This window comes from Triticum aestivum, chromosome 5A, assembly GCF_018294505.1.
Source record: "Triticum aestivum cultivar Chinese Spring chromosome 5A, IWGSC CS RefSeq v2.1, whole genome shotgun sequence".
In the NCBI taxonomy this organism is placed as follows: domain Eukaryota; kingdom Viridiplantae; phylum Streptophyta; class Magnoliopsida; order Poales; family Poaceae; genus Triticum; species Triticum aestivum.
In genome coordinates this window covers 58,630,740-58,649,601 of record NC_057806.1, presented here as the reverse complement: position 1 = coordinate 58,649,601, position 18,862 = coordinate 58,630,740, and the positions used below count along the sequence as shown (strand labels likewise).

Here is an 18,862-nt window from a genome sequence, read left to right as displayed (position 1 = left end):
GTGTTGTAATGAAGATGTCTTGGTGAGACTTGATATATGTCCAAAATTAGAAAAATCACAAGGTACTTTCTCTACCTAATAAACTCCATATGACCACATAAAACCATGTTTAACACACCTGTAAAGAGGAACAACCCCCCTAAGGAGCTAGAAAGCTATATCACCCATTGCCTCGTCGAATGTCTATCAAGGGAAGAGATAAAGAGCATATAAAACATTACCCACACAAAAAATGAGAGCATGTAAAAAATTTAAAAACGAGAACCATGAGTTATGAGAACTACAAATTAAGCAGTGCAGTGTTCAACTAGGCCTCGGACTCCAACTGTCAGATAACAAGAGAACAATTCACACGACAGCAAGCAGGTGTAACCAGAGGCAAAGGAGCATGAAGAGACAAGTCTCCGGAACTAGTCCATGAATCCATGATGTTGCTACATATTATTAATATTGAAACTAACAGAAAATGCTAACAAGTCTAGAGAACTAGCGCATGATGCTACATAAACCTATCACCCAGAAACAAACCATCGAATCATCATGCAAATGTAGTTACAGGCCAACGGAGAGATAAGCAGTTGGTCCAAAAAAACGCCTAGCTAGTGGAACATTAATTGATAGCTAAGGAGTGGCGTTAGATACCGAACCACCGGCATAAGAATCAAGTGCTAGGAAGTCATTATTTCTCAATCGTGGCTCTGAACCCAAGCCCTTGGTAAATCTCTGGCTCAACAGAGAACACAACCAAGGCTAAGCATGACGCAGGCCAAACCAGAAGAATGAATAATCAAGGCGCTCGACCAGCAAATCAACTACACAGAGTGATTCGCGGGCGGCACACAGAGCACAGCCCAATCCAATCCAATCCTATCCTATCAGTCCAGCCCTAGGACCAAACCCTCCTAACCCTAGCAACCACGGGGTGCACCGACCCACATCTGATGCTACCAAATCGCATCGATCGCGCGGCGGTACCAAGGAAGGAAGGGGGGTTGGGGGATTGGGGGTGCGTTACCATACCCTGAGGATGCCGAGCTTGATGGAGCCATAGACGACACCGACGCCGAGCGCGGAGACCCTGGCCACCTGCAAAGCAACATCCATCGCGAGGACGCCGATCGTCTGTCAGTCAATCAGTCAGCCAGATCTGATCCGTGCGGATGCGAAAGAATTGGGGGGGGGGAGGGGCGCGCGTGGGTTGCTTACAAGGGCGAGGGTGCTCTTGCCGGAGTCGTCTCCTCCTCCTCCTCCTCGTCCTCCTCCTGGTCCTCCTCCTCCGGCTCGGGGCGCAGGGGAGCTGCAGTAGTGGGGGGCGCGGGGACGCGGGGGTGGAGGTGCGGGGGAGCTGCGGTGGTGGGGGGCGCGGGGGCGCGGGGGCGGCGGGGGTGGAATCCGGCGGGGGTCGGGGCGGTGGCGCCGGGGCAGCGCGCGGGTGGATCTGGCGAGGGAGAGGGACGAAGGGGATCTGGTTAGAGGGAGGGAATTAGCTAGGGGGGGAATCTTACTAATGGCGCACCCGCGGTCGGTGCGCCATTAGTAATCTTTTTTTTACATAGCAATGGCGCACCAGGCAGAGGTGTGCCATTAGTAATCTTTTTTTATAAATAGCAATGGCGCACCAGCCAGAGGTGCGCCATAAGTAATTTATTTTTATTTTTTGTTGCATGTAATAATTTTTTAGAAAATGAATATGAATATGAAAAAGTAATATTTTTTATAAAAACAGTAATAATTGTTGTTTAACAACAATTGTAGTCTACACTTTTTTATTATTATTTAAAAAAATGAATATGAATATGAAACGGGGGGTGCTCGTCGGCAGTGGTGGAGCGGGGGAGGGTGCGGGGGGTGCTCGTTGGCGGTGGTGGAGCGGGGGAGGGTGCGGGGGGTGCTCGTTGGCGGCGGTGGAGCGGGGGAGGGTGCGGTGGGTCGTCGGCGGGGGTGGAGCTAGCGGGGGAGGGTGCGGGTGGGATCGAGATCGAGATGGAGGGGGATAGCGATCGAGATGGAGGGGGATCGAGATCGAGTGTCCTCATGAATATTCAATATTTTATCATATTGAATATGAAAAAATATCATCAAATTTGAAAAAATATTCATGAATTCAAAAAGTGCCCATGAAATTTAAAAATATTCATGATATCAAAAAGTGCCCATGAAATACAACCGAGAAATGAAGACTATGATTTAAATATAGTCGATCTTAGCTAGCTATCTGTTCATAATCTTATTGCCCTTCTTTTTCGCAAATGGAGTTCTTCTGTGGAACGGACGTCCTTTAGGTAGGGTGGTCCTGCTTCTTCTTGTGGTGTATGCTGCTACTACTTCATCATCGTCGTCATGTTCGATCTTCGGGTCTCCGTACTTATCGAAGTCTTGCTCATTGGCTACTCTATCCATTCCAATGATCTTCCTTTTGCCTCTCCTCACGACAACACGACTGGGCTTTGACGGGTCGGTAATGAAGAAGCATTGGTCCACTTGGGAAGCCAGTACCCATGGCTCATTTTTCGCGGTGACGTTTGCGCCCGCGGTCTTGGATTTGGCTTCGGGTATAACCATGGTGGTGAAATACCGGTCTTCTTTTAGGACGCACTTGGCCCTTCTGACACGGAACATCGGGACCTTCTCTCCAGCATAGCTTAGCTCCTAGATCTCCTCGATCCTTCCGTAGTATCTGTCCTTGTCGTTACCGGTGTAGGATTCCATCGTTACCCCGGAGTTCTGATAACCATTGCTCTTCATGTCCTTGTCCTCGGTGTAGAATGTTTAGCCATTGATATCATACGCCTCATAGGTCATCAAGTTGTGCTCGGCGCCCTGTGACAAGGCGAATATGAGTTGTTCTTCCGCGGAAGAATCCTCATGTAAAGGGTACGACAGAAGCTTCTGCTTGAACCAACGCGTGAAACATGAGTTGTGCTCTTTGATTATATCTCTGTCCGTCCTCTGTTGGCCTCGGTCATTGTACGTCTTCTCAATAAAGGTTTTGTGCTCTACCACCCAAGGATCGACCATAATTATGTGTTGTAGCGCGACTAGGTTTGCTCTTTCAAAGTCGGCGAGTCGACCCACGAAGTCGACATGCATTTCACGGTGACCCCATCCAGCGAGCCTGCCGAGGTGCCTGTTGACGGGCAGACCAACGAGATTCTCGGTGCCTAGATAATTCGTGCAGTAGGAGATTCACTCTTCGGTCAGAAAGCCCCTGGCTATACTTCCCTCTGGACGTGACATGTTGCGAATGTATCCTTTGATGACACCATTCATCCTTTCGAATGACATCATGCTGTGCAGGAACATCGGCCCGAGTTGGATGATATCCTCCATGATATGGACCAGCAGATGCACCATAACGTCGAAGAATATGGGCGGGAAGTACATCTCAAGCTCGCATAGTATCACCACGATCTCTTCCTGTAGCCTTCTGAGTTGCCTCACGCCAACCGACTTTCGAGAGATGACGTCGAAAAAGTTGCATAGGCCAAATAGCGTTTCACAGATGTGCGCGTCCATGATCCCACGGATTGCAACTGGAAGTATCTGCGTCATCAGCATGTGACAGTTGTGAGACTTCATCCCGCTGAACTTCTGCTTCGCTGGGTCTAGGTATCTGCTTATCTTCCCCGCGTAACCGTAAGGAAGTTTTACTCCTACGAGGCAGGTGAAAAAATGCTCGATCTCCTCCTGACTTAGAGTGAAGCACATGGGAGGGTAGTCATTTCCGGTCTTCTTGGCCTTTTTGCCTTTGCGACGACTTTCTGTGTCCTGCTTCGCCTCATCATCATCATCATCATCATCATTAGCGTGAAGCTCCTGCCTGATGCCCATTGATTCCAAGTCTGCCCTTGCTTTCGGCCCATCTTTGGTCCACTCTGGCATGTTGAGCAGGGTACCAAGCAGACTCTCGCACACGTTCTTCGTGATATGCATGGCATCAAGGCTGTGAGGCACATGGTGGATCTTCCAGTACGACAAGTCCCGGAAAACAGACCTCGTTTTCCATACCTTCAGCAGCGGCTCTGGCGCCTTTCGCTTCTTTCCCGGCTCTGGCGCCTTTTGCTTCTTTCCCGGCAGTGGGCAATCTTTCCAGTTTTTCAACAGCCCGTCTATTTCCTCGCCGCTCCTCGTACGCGGGCGTCTTCGGAGTTCGGTTTCACCATCGAACAGATCCTTGCGTTTCCTCCACGGGTCATCATCGTGAAGCCACCTTCGATGTCCCATGAACACGGTTTTCGAAGACCCGGGATCTCTATCTAGCTGGCGATACGTTATGTCATCCATGCACCTGACGCATCCAGAAAATCTGTGGACCACCTGCCCCGCGAGATATGCGTAACCGAGATAGTCGTGCACCGTCATGAGCAGTGCGGCTCTCATAGGGAAATATTCTTTCTCTGCGGCGTCCTACGTATTGGCTGGCATTTTCCACAGCGTGTCTAGCTCCTCTTTCAGCAGCCCCAGATACAGATTGATGTTGTTCCCTGGTTGTTTCGGCCCTTCAATTAGCATACTCATGTGAATGTACTTCCTCTTCATGCACAACCAGGGGGGAAGGTTGTACATCCACACAAACACAGGCCAGGTGCTATGTGTGCTTCTCTGGCTGCCAAACGGATTGACTCCATCGGTGCTCGCGCCCAGCACGATGTTCCTTGGATCCTTCCCAAATTCTAGGTGTTCGAAGTTCAACGCTTGCCACTGGCTCCCATCCTTAGGGTGACTCAGCATCTTGTCTTTTTTATTTATCTCCGGATCATTTGCGTCATCTTCTCGCTTCTTCTCCTCCCTATCCGCGTGCCAACGCAGGAGCTTTGCTACCTTAGGGTCCGCGAAATACCGCTGCAGACGAGGAGTGATCGGAAAGTACCGCACCACTTTTCGAGGAGCTTTCTTCCTCTTCTTGTATCGAGTGACGCCGCACACTGGACATATGGTAGACTCCGCGCGCTTGCCCCGATAAATGATGCAATTGTTCATGCACACATGGTATTTCACGTGCGGTAAATCCAGAGGACACACGACTTTCTTCGCCTCCTCGAAACTGGTTGGGCACTTGTTCCCCTTGGGAAGACGTTCGTGCCAGAATGACATGTTCTCTCGGGCGGCAGCTCTTGCGTTATCCGTCTGCTTGAGAAGCAGCTCTTGAATATGAGGGTCCTGCACCCAGCCCATCAATGGTCCATCGTTGTCTGCTCCTCCGGCATCTAGATCTTCATGATCATGCCCTTCGTCTGCTCCGGCATCTTCCTCATTATCATGTCCGGCATCTTCTACATGATGACTGTGTACAGCATCACCGTCGTGATCATGTCCTGGAGATTCTTCGTCTTCTCGCCCGCCCGAGCCGCGGTGGTTGTCTTGCTGCCCTTCCTCATTTCTTGCCCGGCCACCATGGACGACTTCATAGTCATCTTCATCACCTTGCCACCGATAGCCATCCATGAAACCACGCAAGAGCAGGTGGTCCCGCACCTGCCCAGAATCCGGGTCCGCAATAAGGCTCTTCAGCTTGCATCTTCGACACGGACATCTTATCTCCGTCTCGTTCTTTTGAAGCATCTCGGCCTTCGTGGAGCTCAAAAACCTATTCACGATGCCTTCGGTCATCGTGCGGACCATGGTCGCCTGCGGGGTAGAGCAAAATGATATTTTAGAACCAAGAAAAAATTTGGCATGACTTTCCCTAAAAATAGGACCAAAAAGAATGCATAGTGCCAAAATTCTCGCCGAAATGGAAATGAATCAACATTCCAGCAAAATATTGGCAACTATCGCATTTCAAATACCGGTACCTGCAAACACAAACATATATGCAACACCACAAACATACATAGATCTAGCTAGGCCACAAAAAGTGCATGTGCACGTTGTTGGAGCAAGCTAGGGAGAAAAAAAGTAGATCTACAACATGAAGATAGCTTTCCCCTTACTTACCTATCAAAAAAGGTAATTTCAACACTTAATTTTGATGAATCTATGGTGCAAATGAGGTGAGGAGGAGGAGGCAGCCGACAAGCTTAGAGAAGGAGGTGGGGGGAATAAAGTGGGGAAAGTGAGTGTGTAGGTGTGGTTGTCCAAAAATATCTAGCTGGTCCCAGGTTACTAATGGCACACCACACAGACATGCGCCATTAGTAACCCAACATACTAATGGCGCACCACACAGACATGCGCCATTAGTAGTTTTGCAAAAAAGTAAAAAAAAAAAAATTTATACTAATGGCGCACCGTGGCACAGTGCGCCATTACTAGTTTAAACTAGTAATAATGCACTATGCAACGGTGCGCCATTAGTAGTTTTGCAAAAAAGTAAAATAAATAAATAAATACAGTAGTGGCACACTCTGTGGCTGGTGCGCCATTAGTAGTTCTAACTACTAATGGCGCACTCTGCCCAGATGCGCCATTAATATGTTTGAAAAAAATGAAAAAAACATTTTATTACTAGTGGCGCACCGTGTGCCTGGTGCGCCATTAGTGTCTTCCACACTAATGGCGCACCAACACATGGTGCGCCATTAGTATATAGTACTGGCACACCACATGTCTGGTGCGCCATTAGTGTCAATTCCATCTATAGCCCTTTTCCTAGTAGTGTATCCATGTTCAACATCATCTTGTGGTTGATCAATTCCTAGAGAGGGTAATTTATTAGATAAATGATCATTTCTATAGTTATCTTTATGAATTCTAATAGCTCTGGAAATGATATTGCTAATGATTCCAACGTCTCCTTTGGCACTCGTAAGATTAGTAAGCTCAAATAAGTAGTCACCAAATTTGGGATCATTGGAACTCATCTTAATCAAGGCAATAGACTTATGGAGAATTTTATCTAGATCTTTCAAGGGATAATTTGGAAAGAGTTCCTTAAGAAATTTCCATATGGTGTAGGCACAGAGTCGGCAAACATCCAATCAAGTTTGTAGGCAAGCCTTTAGTGATAAGATTAATAGTTCTAAGATTGCGAATCATGTCAATTGAGTTATCAAGGGTAGGATGCATGGGATCAACATGAGGTGCACAAGGGCTAGCAATATACTTGTTCAAGTGATATTCATTGAAAATCTCAAGCATTTCATTTTTTCACTCATGAAAATATTCTGCATCAAGAATAGACACTCTACGTCTAAGACTCCCTAAAGTAGACACATCCATCTTCCTCCAATGGTGTTTAAACCAAGGCAATGGAGACCAATGCTCTGATACCAATTGAAATGATCGAGAAGAGGTGTCTAGAAGGGGGGGGTGATTAGACACTAAGTGCTAAAAGTTGCAGTTTTTAACTTTTTTAAGTTGAACTGGAGTTTTGGCACAAGTTTAACAAACACAATACATATCAAGCAAGCATGAAAAAGAGTATATGAGCAACAGAAAGTAAAGCATGCAACTTGCAAGAATGTAAGGGGAAGGGTTTGGATAATTCAAATGCAATTGGAGACACGTATGCTTTTGTCGTGGTTCTGATAGGTGGTGCTATCGTACATCCACGTTGATGGAGACTTCAACCCACGAAGGGTAACGGTTGCGCGATTCCACGGAGGGCTCCACCCACGAAGGGTCCACGAAGAAGCAACCTTGTCTATCCCATCATGGCCATCGCCCACGAAGGACTTGCCTCACTAGCGGTAGATCTTCACGAAGTAGGCGATCTCCTTGCCCTTACAAACTCCTTGGTTTAACTCCACAATCTTTGTCGGAGGCTCCCAAGTGACATCTAGCCAATCTAGGAGACACCACTCTCCAAGAAGTAACAAATGGTGTGTTGATGATGAACTCCTTGCTCTTGTGCTTCAAATGATAGTCTCCCCAACACTCAACTCTCTCTCACAGGATATGGATTTGGTGGAAAGAAGATTTGAGTGGAAAGCAACTTGGGAAGGCTAGAGATCAAGATTCATATGGTAGGAATGGAATATCTTGGCCTCAACATATGAGTAGGTGGTTCTCTCTCAGAAAATGTGTATTGGAAGTGTAGGTATGTTCTGATGGATCTCTCCACGAATGAAGAGTGGGTGGAGGGGTATATATAGCCTCCACACAAAAACTAACCATTACACACAATTTACCAATCTCGATGAGACCGGATTGAAAAACTCGGTCGGACCGATTTAGCAAACCTAGTGACCGTTAGGGTTTTCGGTGGGACCGACTAGATCAACTCGGTGGGACCGATGTGCTAGGGTTAGGGTAAAACCAAGACTCAGTTTGACCGATTACTCAAACTCGGTGGGACCGGTTTGAGTAATAAGCGAAACAGAGAGTTGGCCAAGCAAACTCAGTGGGGCCGATTGCATATCTCGGTGGGACCGAAAATATTGCAACAGGTAACAGAGAGTTTGCAAGCCCATTTCGATGAGACCGAGATCCCATCGGTGAGACCGAACTGATTAGGGTTTCTGGCAGTGGCTATGTCAACTGAACTCGGTGGCTCCGGATAGAGAGAATCGATGGGGCCGAGTTTGACTTTTGGTTTAGGACATATTTGGAAGTGAGAAAGTGGTTGAGGGCTTTGGAGCATATCACTAAGCAGTTTGAGCAAGCAAGCCATTAAGCAACACCTCATCCCTTCTTAGTAGTATTGGCTTTCCTATAGACTCAATGTGATCTTGGATCACTAAAATAGAAAATGTAGAGTCTTGATCTTGAAGCTTGAGCCAATCCTTTGTCCTTAGCATTTTGAAGGGGTTCCACATCCTCTAGTCCATGCCACTTCATTGTTGAACTTATCTGAAACATACTAGGTAAAAGTGTTAGTCCAATAAGAGATATGTTGTCATTAATTACCAAAACCACCTAGGGAGCACTTGTGCTTTCATGGTGCCTTCCTCATCAACCATGCTGCCTCCATGATGATATGTGAGTAGTTTCTGTTGGGAAACGTAGCATGCAATTTCAAAATTTTGACATGACCGAGACACCTATCTGGTCAATAACCAATAGCGGAACCTGGATGCTCATATTAGCTCCTACATATTCCACGAAGATCTTTATCGGTTGAACCGTTATGACAACATACGTTATTCCCTTTGTCCATCGGTATGTTACTTGCCCGAGATTCGATCGTCGGTATCTTCATACCTAGTTCAATCTCGTTACCGGCAAGTCTCTTTACTCATTCCGTAATACATCATCCTGCAACTAACTCATTAGTCACTTTGCTTGTAAGGCTTCTTATGATGTGTATTACTGAGAGGGCCCAAAGATACCTCTCCGATACTCGGAGTGACAAATCCTAATCTCGATCTATGCCAACCCAACAAACACCTTCGGAGATACCTATAGAGCATCTTTATAATCACCCAGTTACGTTGTGACGTTTGATAGCACACAAGGTATTCCTTCGGTATCCAGGAGTCGCATAATCTCATAGTCGAAGGAATATGTATTTGACATGAAGAAAGAAATAGCAATGAAACTGAACGATCAATATGCTAAGCTAACGGATGGGTCATGTCGATCACATCATTCTCCTAATGATGTGATCCCGTTATCACATGACAACTCATGTCCATGATTAGGAAACCTTAACCATCTTTGATCAACGAGCTAGTCAAGTAGAGGCTCACTAGGGACTCAGTGTTTTGTCTATGTATTTTCACATGTACTAAGGTTTCCGGCCAAAACAATTCTAGCATGAGTAATAAACATTTATCATGAATAAGGAAATATAAAATAGCAACTTTATTATTGCCTCTAGGGCATATTTCCTTCAGTTTCATTGTGACCTTAGGGTCCATAATAGTAGCTAGATTGATTTCTCTCTCTTTTGGATCTTCAATACTATGTTCCCTTGAGCCACCTCACATGATCGGGATCAATTCGATGTAATGTGTGGTGTGTTTGTTGGGATATGATGAATTGTACTCTATGATTAGATTGTTCATTCAAATCAATTGAATCTTTCTAGGTTTCTCGTTGTATAATTAAATAGCTTTGCAAGCTCTCCGATCTATCCAGCTTCTCTGACCAAGTTTGATGGATTTTTCTTCAAGGGAGTGGTGCTTTGTAGTGGGTTCAAAACCCAGTGACAATAAGGGCTAAGACACATATTGTATTGTTAACACCAAGCGTACAACGATGTTTTTTTTCATATTGATTGACTTCTTCCTGTCTACATCATGTCATTTTGCTTATTGTGATACTCTGTTTCTTTCAAACTTAATACCTTGCAATGCCTGTTGGATAGCGGTTTTGGAGTGGAGTATTAGTATTAGACACAGTTGGACTAATGTTCTACTTATCACAGACATAATGCCTATACGAGATTCTACCATGAATGATCACAGTCATAAATATTGCAATTTGATTGATTGTCCAACTATAATTTGTTTACCAAGTGATTTGCCTGTTTTTGAGAAAGATGCCACTTGTGAACCTATGCCTCCTTGGGCCTATTTTTCATTACTAAATTCTTCTACATAATTGCTACTATTTTGATGTGCCACTTTGCTACTATTTATCTCTATCGTTTGCATTTAATCTTGTAATAGCAAGACAAGGGGATTGTCAGCCCTCTTGTCATGTTAGGGTCAAGTGTGTTTGTGTCGTGTGTGCAGGTGCCGCTTACGTTGTTATCTTCGAAGACTCCTAAGAAATACCTGCCACCGTTCTACTTTACCCTTACACTTTGGGGAATCCCAACAACTTTTGCAGAAGCAAGCAAAAGCATAGATTTGTCCTTCTCAGAAAAAATAAAAAATATGTGCTTCCACGAGAAGCACATATGTGCTTCGCTTCTAGGCTCTAGTTTTTTTATTTTTGTATTTGTTTTTTTTTGCGTGAACCGATTTTTTTCTAGTTCTTGGTTTTTTCTTTTGATTTTCGTTTTTTCATAAAAAAATGTTTGTCGAAACCTATTAAATTTTTATCTAGTTTCGAAGATCTCCACACGAGAAATCTGATGGTGTTTCGGGATTTGGACTCACGGTTTAAGAGATAAAATATTTTGAATAAACATATCTACGAAAAAAGGAAAACATCCAGATTACGACAAGAGCGCACATGCAATGCACCACTTGGCAACACCTGAGAAGATGAGGCTGACCTTTGTAAGGGGAACCCCTTAACTAGTGAGTTCTTCATCTCGACCATCATTTGTGGCCAGTCCTATTTTGCGTGTAACGTGCTGGACCCCCCGCTTTACACGTAGGCACACTTTGGGCTGGTCCACTAGTTCATGTTCGCTTTTGGGAAGGTCGGTCCTAGAACCTTCCTAGCTAGCTCGCGACCACTTTTTTCTTCGGTTTTGTTAATTTTTTGTTCATTTTCGTTCCTTCCTTTCATTTTTTTTGGTTTTCTTCTTGTTTCCATGTTCATTTTTTCTTTTAATTTCATTTTTCTTTCCTTTCTTTATTACCTTCATTTTCAAACATGTTTTCAAAATCATGAGCATTTTTCAAATTGTGAATACTTTTTGAATTCATGATTTTCTTGAAATTGCGAACTTGTTACAAATTCATGAACATATTTTTACAAATTCTCAAACATTCTTTTCAATTGTTCTCATTTTTCGAATTCACAATTTTTTTTATAAATTTATGTTTTTTTGGAATTTTGAACATTTTTTAAACTCATGAACATTGTTTTGAATAAGTGAATATTTTTAAATTTGGGGAACAATTTTTGAAGTTCACAAACATATTTCTGATTTGACAATATTTAGAAAAATGCAAGATTTTTTTTGAATTATGAACATTTTCCGAGTTTACAAACATTTTTTGAATTTAGTGAACATTTTATTAAATTCATGAATTTTGTTATTTCGTTAATATTTGTTCAAATTCACGAACATTGTTGAATATGCATTTATTTTCAAAATCACAAACATATTTATTTCTGTAAAAGGATAGTCAAAATTGCGAGCATTTTGTTTTGAATCAGTGAGCATTTTATGATTTCTTGAACGTTTTTTAGAGTGCACATTTGTTTGAAATTTGGAATTTTTATGAAATCCCGAATTATTTTAAAAATAAAAAATGAGAAGGAAAAACAAAAAGGGAAAAGGTGAGAAATGAAAGACAATAAAAAAACATGAAATGAAAAAACATGGGGTGTGTCGCCCCGCACTTGGGCCAAACCAGAAGGGCGCAGTGGGAGCCGGTGGTGCACCCTCCGCCTCTTTCGAGCGTGTAGATCGCCAAATAGGAGCCCCCGCCATTTTTTTAGGGGCAAAGACAAGCTTTATTGATGAAAACCACAAAATATGGGACACATCTCGGATTATGGGGATGACCTAGCCACGCATTGCGTCTCAGACCTAAAGAATGCGAAAACTTTGCTAAAGTATGTGCTTCCGTGTTCGAATCATCAAAAGAAAATTGCAGTTAAACGTAGAAGCTTTATGATAGTTGCATACCGCACTTGGTTGCCGTTATGGATATCTGCTTTGAATCACACGCGAGTGCGCGACCACGAACTGATGCAGCAATAAATCTCCCGCTGAAAACACATTTTTTTAGGGGTTCCCGCTGATAACATATATGGAAACAAGAACATGCATGTATCCAGCTGAACGAAACGTCCCAGCCCAACGAAACTTGCCCGGCCCAACGAGAACTAGCCTAACAAAACTCTCCCCCGAGCCCCCGGCGCTCCTCCCACGCCGGACGCGCCGCCTCCTGCACGCACGCGGCGACGCAGGAGGGAGGACTGCCGCTCGCTGGCCGCCGGCGGCCGCGACGAGCCAGCGCACCCCCGCAACCCCCGCGACCGTGAGAGCGAGTTCATCCCCTTTCGCTTCCCCTTCCCCTTCCCCATTCTGCTGCATTCTTGACGCTTTCTGTTGGGATCTAGCTAGTTAATGGTTAGGCCATACTGTTTTCTGTTGGGAGTACATCTTTTGTTGCCACTAGCACTAGGTATAATTTTGAAGGTACTGTCAGGATTCAGGAATGTGCAGTGTTGGTATCCTCAGATCATGTTAAGTCAGTCCAAGCTGTTGAGTTGAGACCCAATTGAGTAAATGTTTGTCGACCATCTCACATGCCACAGATATTAATCAACTCATGATATTATGATAATATCAACTCAAAATTGACAGAGCTTCTCTGGTCTGTTCATGATATTATGATAATAGCATGCATCACTACTCAAATTTTGTGCAAGTTTTTGTCAAAGAGGCCAGGTGTTCTGCCTCTTTGAGTTGTACACTTGCATCATGATCAATTACATTATCCCCAATCCCACCCTTCCTGATTACCGATTAGTGCTTTCCATGCTTTTATCCAGTACACGACCAACAAAACAATTGTAAGACAATTTACTGCTTTTATAATTTAATATGCACTATTATTTATTAAACAATATGTTCCTGAAATTATGCATTTTTTACTCATTTGGTTCTTTAACTATGATTATCCTCCGTCACTCCTCTACGGCATGCTTAAAACCTTTGTTTAGTGGTACTTATTATCTATTGGTTTATGCACTGCCGTTTTTATGTAAGCCCTCGAGCACGCTGTAGTTGAATTTAACTGCTTAAACACTACTCTCAAAGTTAGCCGTCTTCATGTCCTGCCTAGTAGCCACGCTGACCAGCCAAATCTCAGTGTTAGGGTGAGCACGGAGGTGTCCAGCCTCGTGGCCAGGGGAAAGACCACACTGCCCATTGCCTCCACCCGGATCTCCCTGGACGGCTTCTCTCCCTTCTTCGGTGAGTCAGTAACCGGAGAAGTCAGTGTAAATTTACTTAGCTTAGATTTAGACTGAAAATGGTGTTGTTGGCCTTCAAAGGGTAAGTGTTTAACTGATGTGATAGATTTTTTTCGTTGGTTTTCTTGCTGAGGTAGGTGAATTGCTAGTGTTTTCAGAGAGATTTAGTTGTAATGGTAATAGTACTGTCATTTTCAATCTGAATTGGAGGCATTTGCAGTGAGCCAGTGTAGCTGACATTAATTATTTTGATTGAATGCATAGTATTTGCCATGTGAGTACTGAGTACAACTAACATAGGGTTTGAGGGGGTACATGTGGGGCTATGGGTATGGCGACAGAAACTGGGAGGCAATCTCACTTAGGAAGAGGCAACCTCACTTAGTAGTGCTCAACACTCTAGCCAGATTGACTTTGTCCTCACTAGGAGAATGGATAGAAGGGCTTGTTTGGATTGCAAATAAAGAGGGATTTTAAAGGGTAGGGAAAATACTAGGAGGGGTAGAGGGTGGACAAAGTGGACATGGGAGGAGGCGGTAGAGAGGGATTGGAGAGATTGGAATGTACCTAGAGATTTGGCTGATAGGGCCACATTGAAGTCGGCAATCCATGTGTTAGAATCTCAGTTTACTCGCACTTTGTTTACTTTTTTCTCTCACTTTCTCTTTGGTCTCCATATGTTTCCGTTGGGTTTTTTATCTTACCTACCCAAACTTGCTTGGGACAAAAGGCTTTGTTGTTGTTATTGTTGCATAGTATTTGCCATTTGTTGTTGTGGTAACTGTCAACAGGGCTCCCCTAATTCATATGTCTTTCTCATGAAATGTGTTCTATCTCCTTTGAACAAGTTATATGGTCACTCTTTGCTTCTGTCATGTTCATATGACTGGATTGCCAGTTTATATATATTTCACTAGTTCATACAACTGCGTGATGATCTGTACTTGTACTCCATTTCTGTCAAATTTTGTTTATTGCATATGCCCTTTTGTGGGTTTAGCTACCTCATGCAACAATCTGGTAATTTATCACCGAGAAAAACTGTTTGTAAATATGTATCTGTCCTCATGCTCAGTAAATCTTAATTTTGTCTCCATCATGATTTTGAATAATCTGACTGGCCTGCATTTGTTTACTGATGAATCTGAAATTTGTTGCTCTAGCGGACAAGTGGATTTGTTTTCTGATTTTTTTTGGTGTGTGTGTGTGTTTCAATTACGGTTTGCACCAGTGGATTTGACAGTGTGTTCTAGGTTATTTAATTGCCGTCCGTTGGTAGATGAATGTCATAGCTAACTACTCCGTCCGTTCCAAAATACTTGTCGTGGTTTCAAATTTGAACTAAAACCAAGACAAGTATTTTGGAACGGAGGGAGTACTGTTCAGTCTTAACAAACGGAGTTTAATATGTCAACTGTGTTGCATAACCAGCAAATTGTTGCATGTGTAATATTTTAGTTGTGACACTTTTATTTCTGTAGCCGTTTCTATCTACTTTTATACCTAGGTTGAGGTACAATTAACTTGAATTGATTTTGCGGTAAAATTGTCAGTTTCATATAGTAACTAATGTAAACATGTTTTTACTAAGTTCTTAGTTATTATATTTCTATATTACGATCTATTTGATTATTGTACCTTTTATACTTGTTAAGAAAGGTTATATGACAGGTCCTACAACATCTGACTGGTATCGAAGAAATGGCAAAGGCATTCTACTTTGTAGTGGCTGCAGTCTTGCTATGCCCCACCACCCTCTTCTCCGCTGCATCGTCCACGCCACATGCATCTTCTTCATCATATAAGAAGTGCATTGTGCTCGTTGAGCGACCTCCACATGCTGATATCATGGACGATGATGCACGCAACAGTTGGTATGAGTCTTTCCTCCCTAGCAACCTAACTGACTCGGGTAAACCACGCATGGTCACCACTTTCCATATGGTATATCACGGCTTTGCCGCCTGGTTAACCGAGGCTGAGCTGGACGTCATGTCCAAAAAGCCCGGCTTTCGCCGCTGGTTCGAATCTGAAAACATTGACCCAGGTTGGAGCAAGGAACATACAACAGGAAGGATTGGGCTGACCCAGGTTGGGAGGAGTATACAGCACGATTGTATTATATGCTCACAAAGGTGATGATTGATAATAAGAATTAAGCGGAATATATATATCGTCTTAATGCCAATTTTGCTTATGAATTGAATCTGTGCTGAAAGCTAAAATTCCCTCTGAATATTCGCCACTTGGTACGGTTGCAGGTGGGTTGGAAAATGGGTTAACCACCAACCAGTTGCATCTTGCATGGCCCATACATAATTTTTGTTTTGGGCTGGCCCGAGCCATCACAAGGCCTATGCCTTAGGGCATCTCCCATGCCGTCCCTAAAACAGACACATTATTTTTTGTTCACGGACTGGTCGCGGATTTGGTACGAATCAGTCTGTCAGACATTGATACGAGAGCCGGCCATCCAACTTGTCTCCTAAATGTCCGTCTTTGTTTTCCTTTTCTAAGACCGTAACACTCAAAATAATTAAAAAATATAGTATAATTCATTCATAAATAGCATGCAAATATACTCAGTATAACAATAGTTTAAGTAAATATTACATTTTTGATATAAGGATGACCAACAAGCTTTTCGAATTCATTGATTCCAAAATCAATGATACTTAGTTGGAATCGGTATATGTAGCCCCATATACTGCCTCTTGAGTTTCATCCAACAATGTATGCGTGAATGGCATGCCCTCGACCTTGTAGTACATCACGACATCACGCACGGGCTATGCAAATGTGTAGATTAACATTGTGTAAACGAATGAATTAACCAACATGTAAAGCAACAAAAAACAAGACTTACGATCTCGATGGTTGACAAGCACATTGGACACATTATCTCCACTCGGTGAATCGTTTCGCAAAACTTCGTGAAGGAGTTGCAGATGAGCACATTGGACACATTATCTCCACTCGGTGAATCGTTCCGCACAACTTCGTTAAGGAGTTGCAGATGGTGTATCATCGATGTGATATTGATTTCACATTGCGCAATGACATGCATGCTGTAGGCGTGGAGTTTTTCTCATCAAATGAAGCATGCACACACTGCCAAAAGATCGAGCCCCTTGAGCTGCCTACGAAGTCCGTAGATACGACCAACCACACATCACACAACAACTCATTCTTGATCACCAAGTACCCCACCATTGAATTACTCTAGAAAACAACACAAAATTCACCAACAAAAACACATGTTGGGTGTGGTGTCCGCCATGGACGTCGTCGACAAGGGCGGAGGGTACCTGACTCCGGAGGGATCTTAGTTGAACGACAGTGTAGTCCAAGGCGGGTATGCGCGTTGGTGGGGGCTGCAAACTTTTGAGGGGGCCTAGGCGGCGGTCGTAGAGGTGCACAGTGGCATCGAATGAGGAGGGTGCGGATGCAAAGCAGGGGACAACAGGGGTGTAACACCCCGGATGTAACTTTCCCAATTTGTACTCCAACTCTTGCCGTTTCGGCGTTAAGTTATATTTATTTCCTCGGGTTCGGGTTTTTGTCTCCGTGTGTTGTTATCGTTGTCATGCATCTCATATCATGTCATCATGTGCATTGCATTTGCATACGTGTTCGTCTCATGCATTCGAGCATTTTCCCCGTTGTCCGTTTTGCATTCCGGCGCTTCGTTCTCCTCCGGTGGTCATTTCTACCTTTCTTTCATGTGTGGGGATTAAACATTTCCGGATTGGACCGAGACTTGCCAAGCGGCCTTGGTTTACTACCGGTAGACCGCCTGTCAAGTTTCGTATAATTTGGACTTCGTTTGATACTCCAACGGTTAACCGAGGGACCGAAAAGGCCTCGTGTGTGTTGCAGCCCAACACCCCTCCAATTTGGCCCAAAACCCACCTAACTCTGCTCCTTCATCTAGAGCGTTCGATCACGATCGCGTGGCCAAAAACCGCACCTCATTTGGACTCTCCTAGCTCCCTCTACCTCTATTTAAAGCCCCCTCCCGAAATTCGCGGATCTCCTCCCTCTCAAACCCTAAAAAATCCACCTCGCGCGCAGGACACGTCCGTTTCTCGCCGGACGAACGCCGCCGCCGCCCGCAGCCACCGAGGGGCTGCCACGTGGCCTCGCCGCCGCCTCCCACCGCGCGGCCCGGGAGGCCCAGGGAGGGCCCCCGCGGCCCGAAGCCGCCGCTGCCCGCACCGCGCTCGGCCCCCGCCGCCTCGTTCGCTCCGCCGCCGCCGCCTCCTTCCGCCCGGCGACTGGAGCCGCCACGCACCACCGCGACGCCGGCCGGACCCCGCCGACCCCGATGCCTCTTCCTCGCCACCCGGAGCCACTCGCCGCCGCCAAGGTAGCTCCGGCCACCGCGGGCCCCTGCGCCGCCGCCCCCGGCCACCGCCGTGAACAGTGATCCGCCGCTGCCTAGGGTTCCGTGAAACCCTAGATCTGTTAGAGGTTGAAATTTCGTCTAAGTTCCAGATTTCTCAGATCCAAGTGCTCATGTTCGTGGCCCCGTAACTTTGCATCCGTAGCTCCGATTCATGCATATAGCATTTCAAAATGTTCATCTTAGAGAGTACATCATTTCATTCCATTGCATCATTTTCATTGAGCTCATCTTGATGCCCGAAATGCTGTTAGAAGAGGGCTACTTGAGATATTTGTCAGATCTGCTACTCCATTTAGGTTTTTGACATTTTTGCCATGATTAATGTGTGCATAATATGCCCTGATGCTCTACATGTATTTTGTTAAGGGTTTTGTCATCTTTCTAGAGGTGCAACCCATGTATTTTTGTGATGTGTGTGGTGACTTGTGCAAGCTTGCAAAGTGGTGCACTTGCTAATTCTGTTTTCAGGGACTTAGCATTTTCACTAAGTCCTGGAGCTGTTTATCTCATGATGCTATATGTTCATATTGTTTCCTAGTGATCCGTGCCTCTTTTGAGGATGATCAGTAAGGATGTTTTGTTAATCTTATAGTGCTCTATCCATCCATGTCTTTGTTTGCAATTATGGAGCACCCTAGCTTGAGTCAATCGAGCTCTACTTTTGCTACTTTGTGAATCTGGGCAGATTGTCAACTTGTTTGCAATTTTGCCGATGATGTTGTAGTTGATCCGTGCATGCTATGCTATTGTTCTTGCCATGTCTAGCTTGCATTTTGTGCCTTCTTGATGGGTGTATGC

At 44.6% G+C, this 18,862-nt stretch overlaps 1 protein-coding gene across 1 annotated transcript; it reads left to right on the top strand.

The window, feature by feature from the left end:
* Positions 1–12,525: 12,525 nt before the first annotated feature.
* Positions 12,526–16,146, top strand: LOC123102308 (uncharacterized). The gene is made up of 3 exons (XM_044523613.1): positions 12,526–12,716; positions 15,328–15,791; positions 15,918–16,146. The coding sequence occupies exons 2-3, from the start codon at positions 15,358–15,360 to the stop codon at positions 15,973–15,975; spliced, it is 492 nt and encodes a 163-aa protein (XP_044379548.1). The 5' UTR covers positions 12,526–12,716; positions 15,328–15,357; the 3' UTR covers positions 15,976–16,146.
* Positions 16,147–18,862: the final 2,716 nt, after the last annotated feature.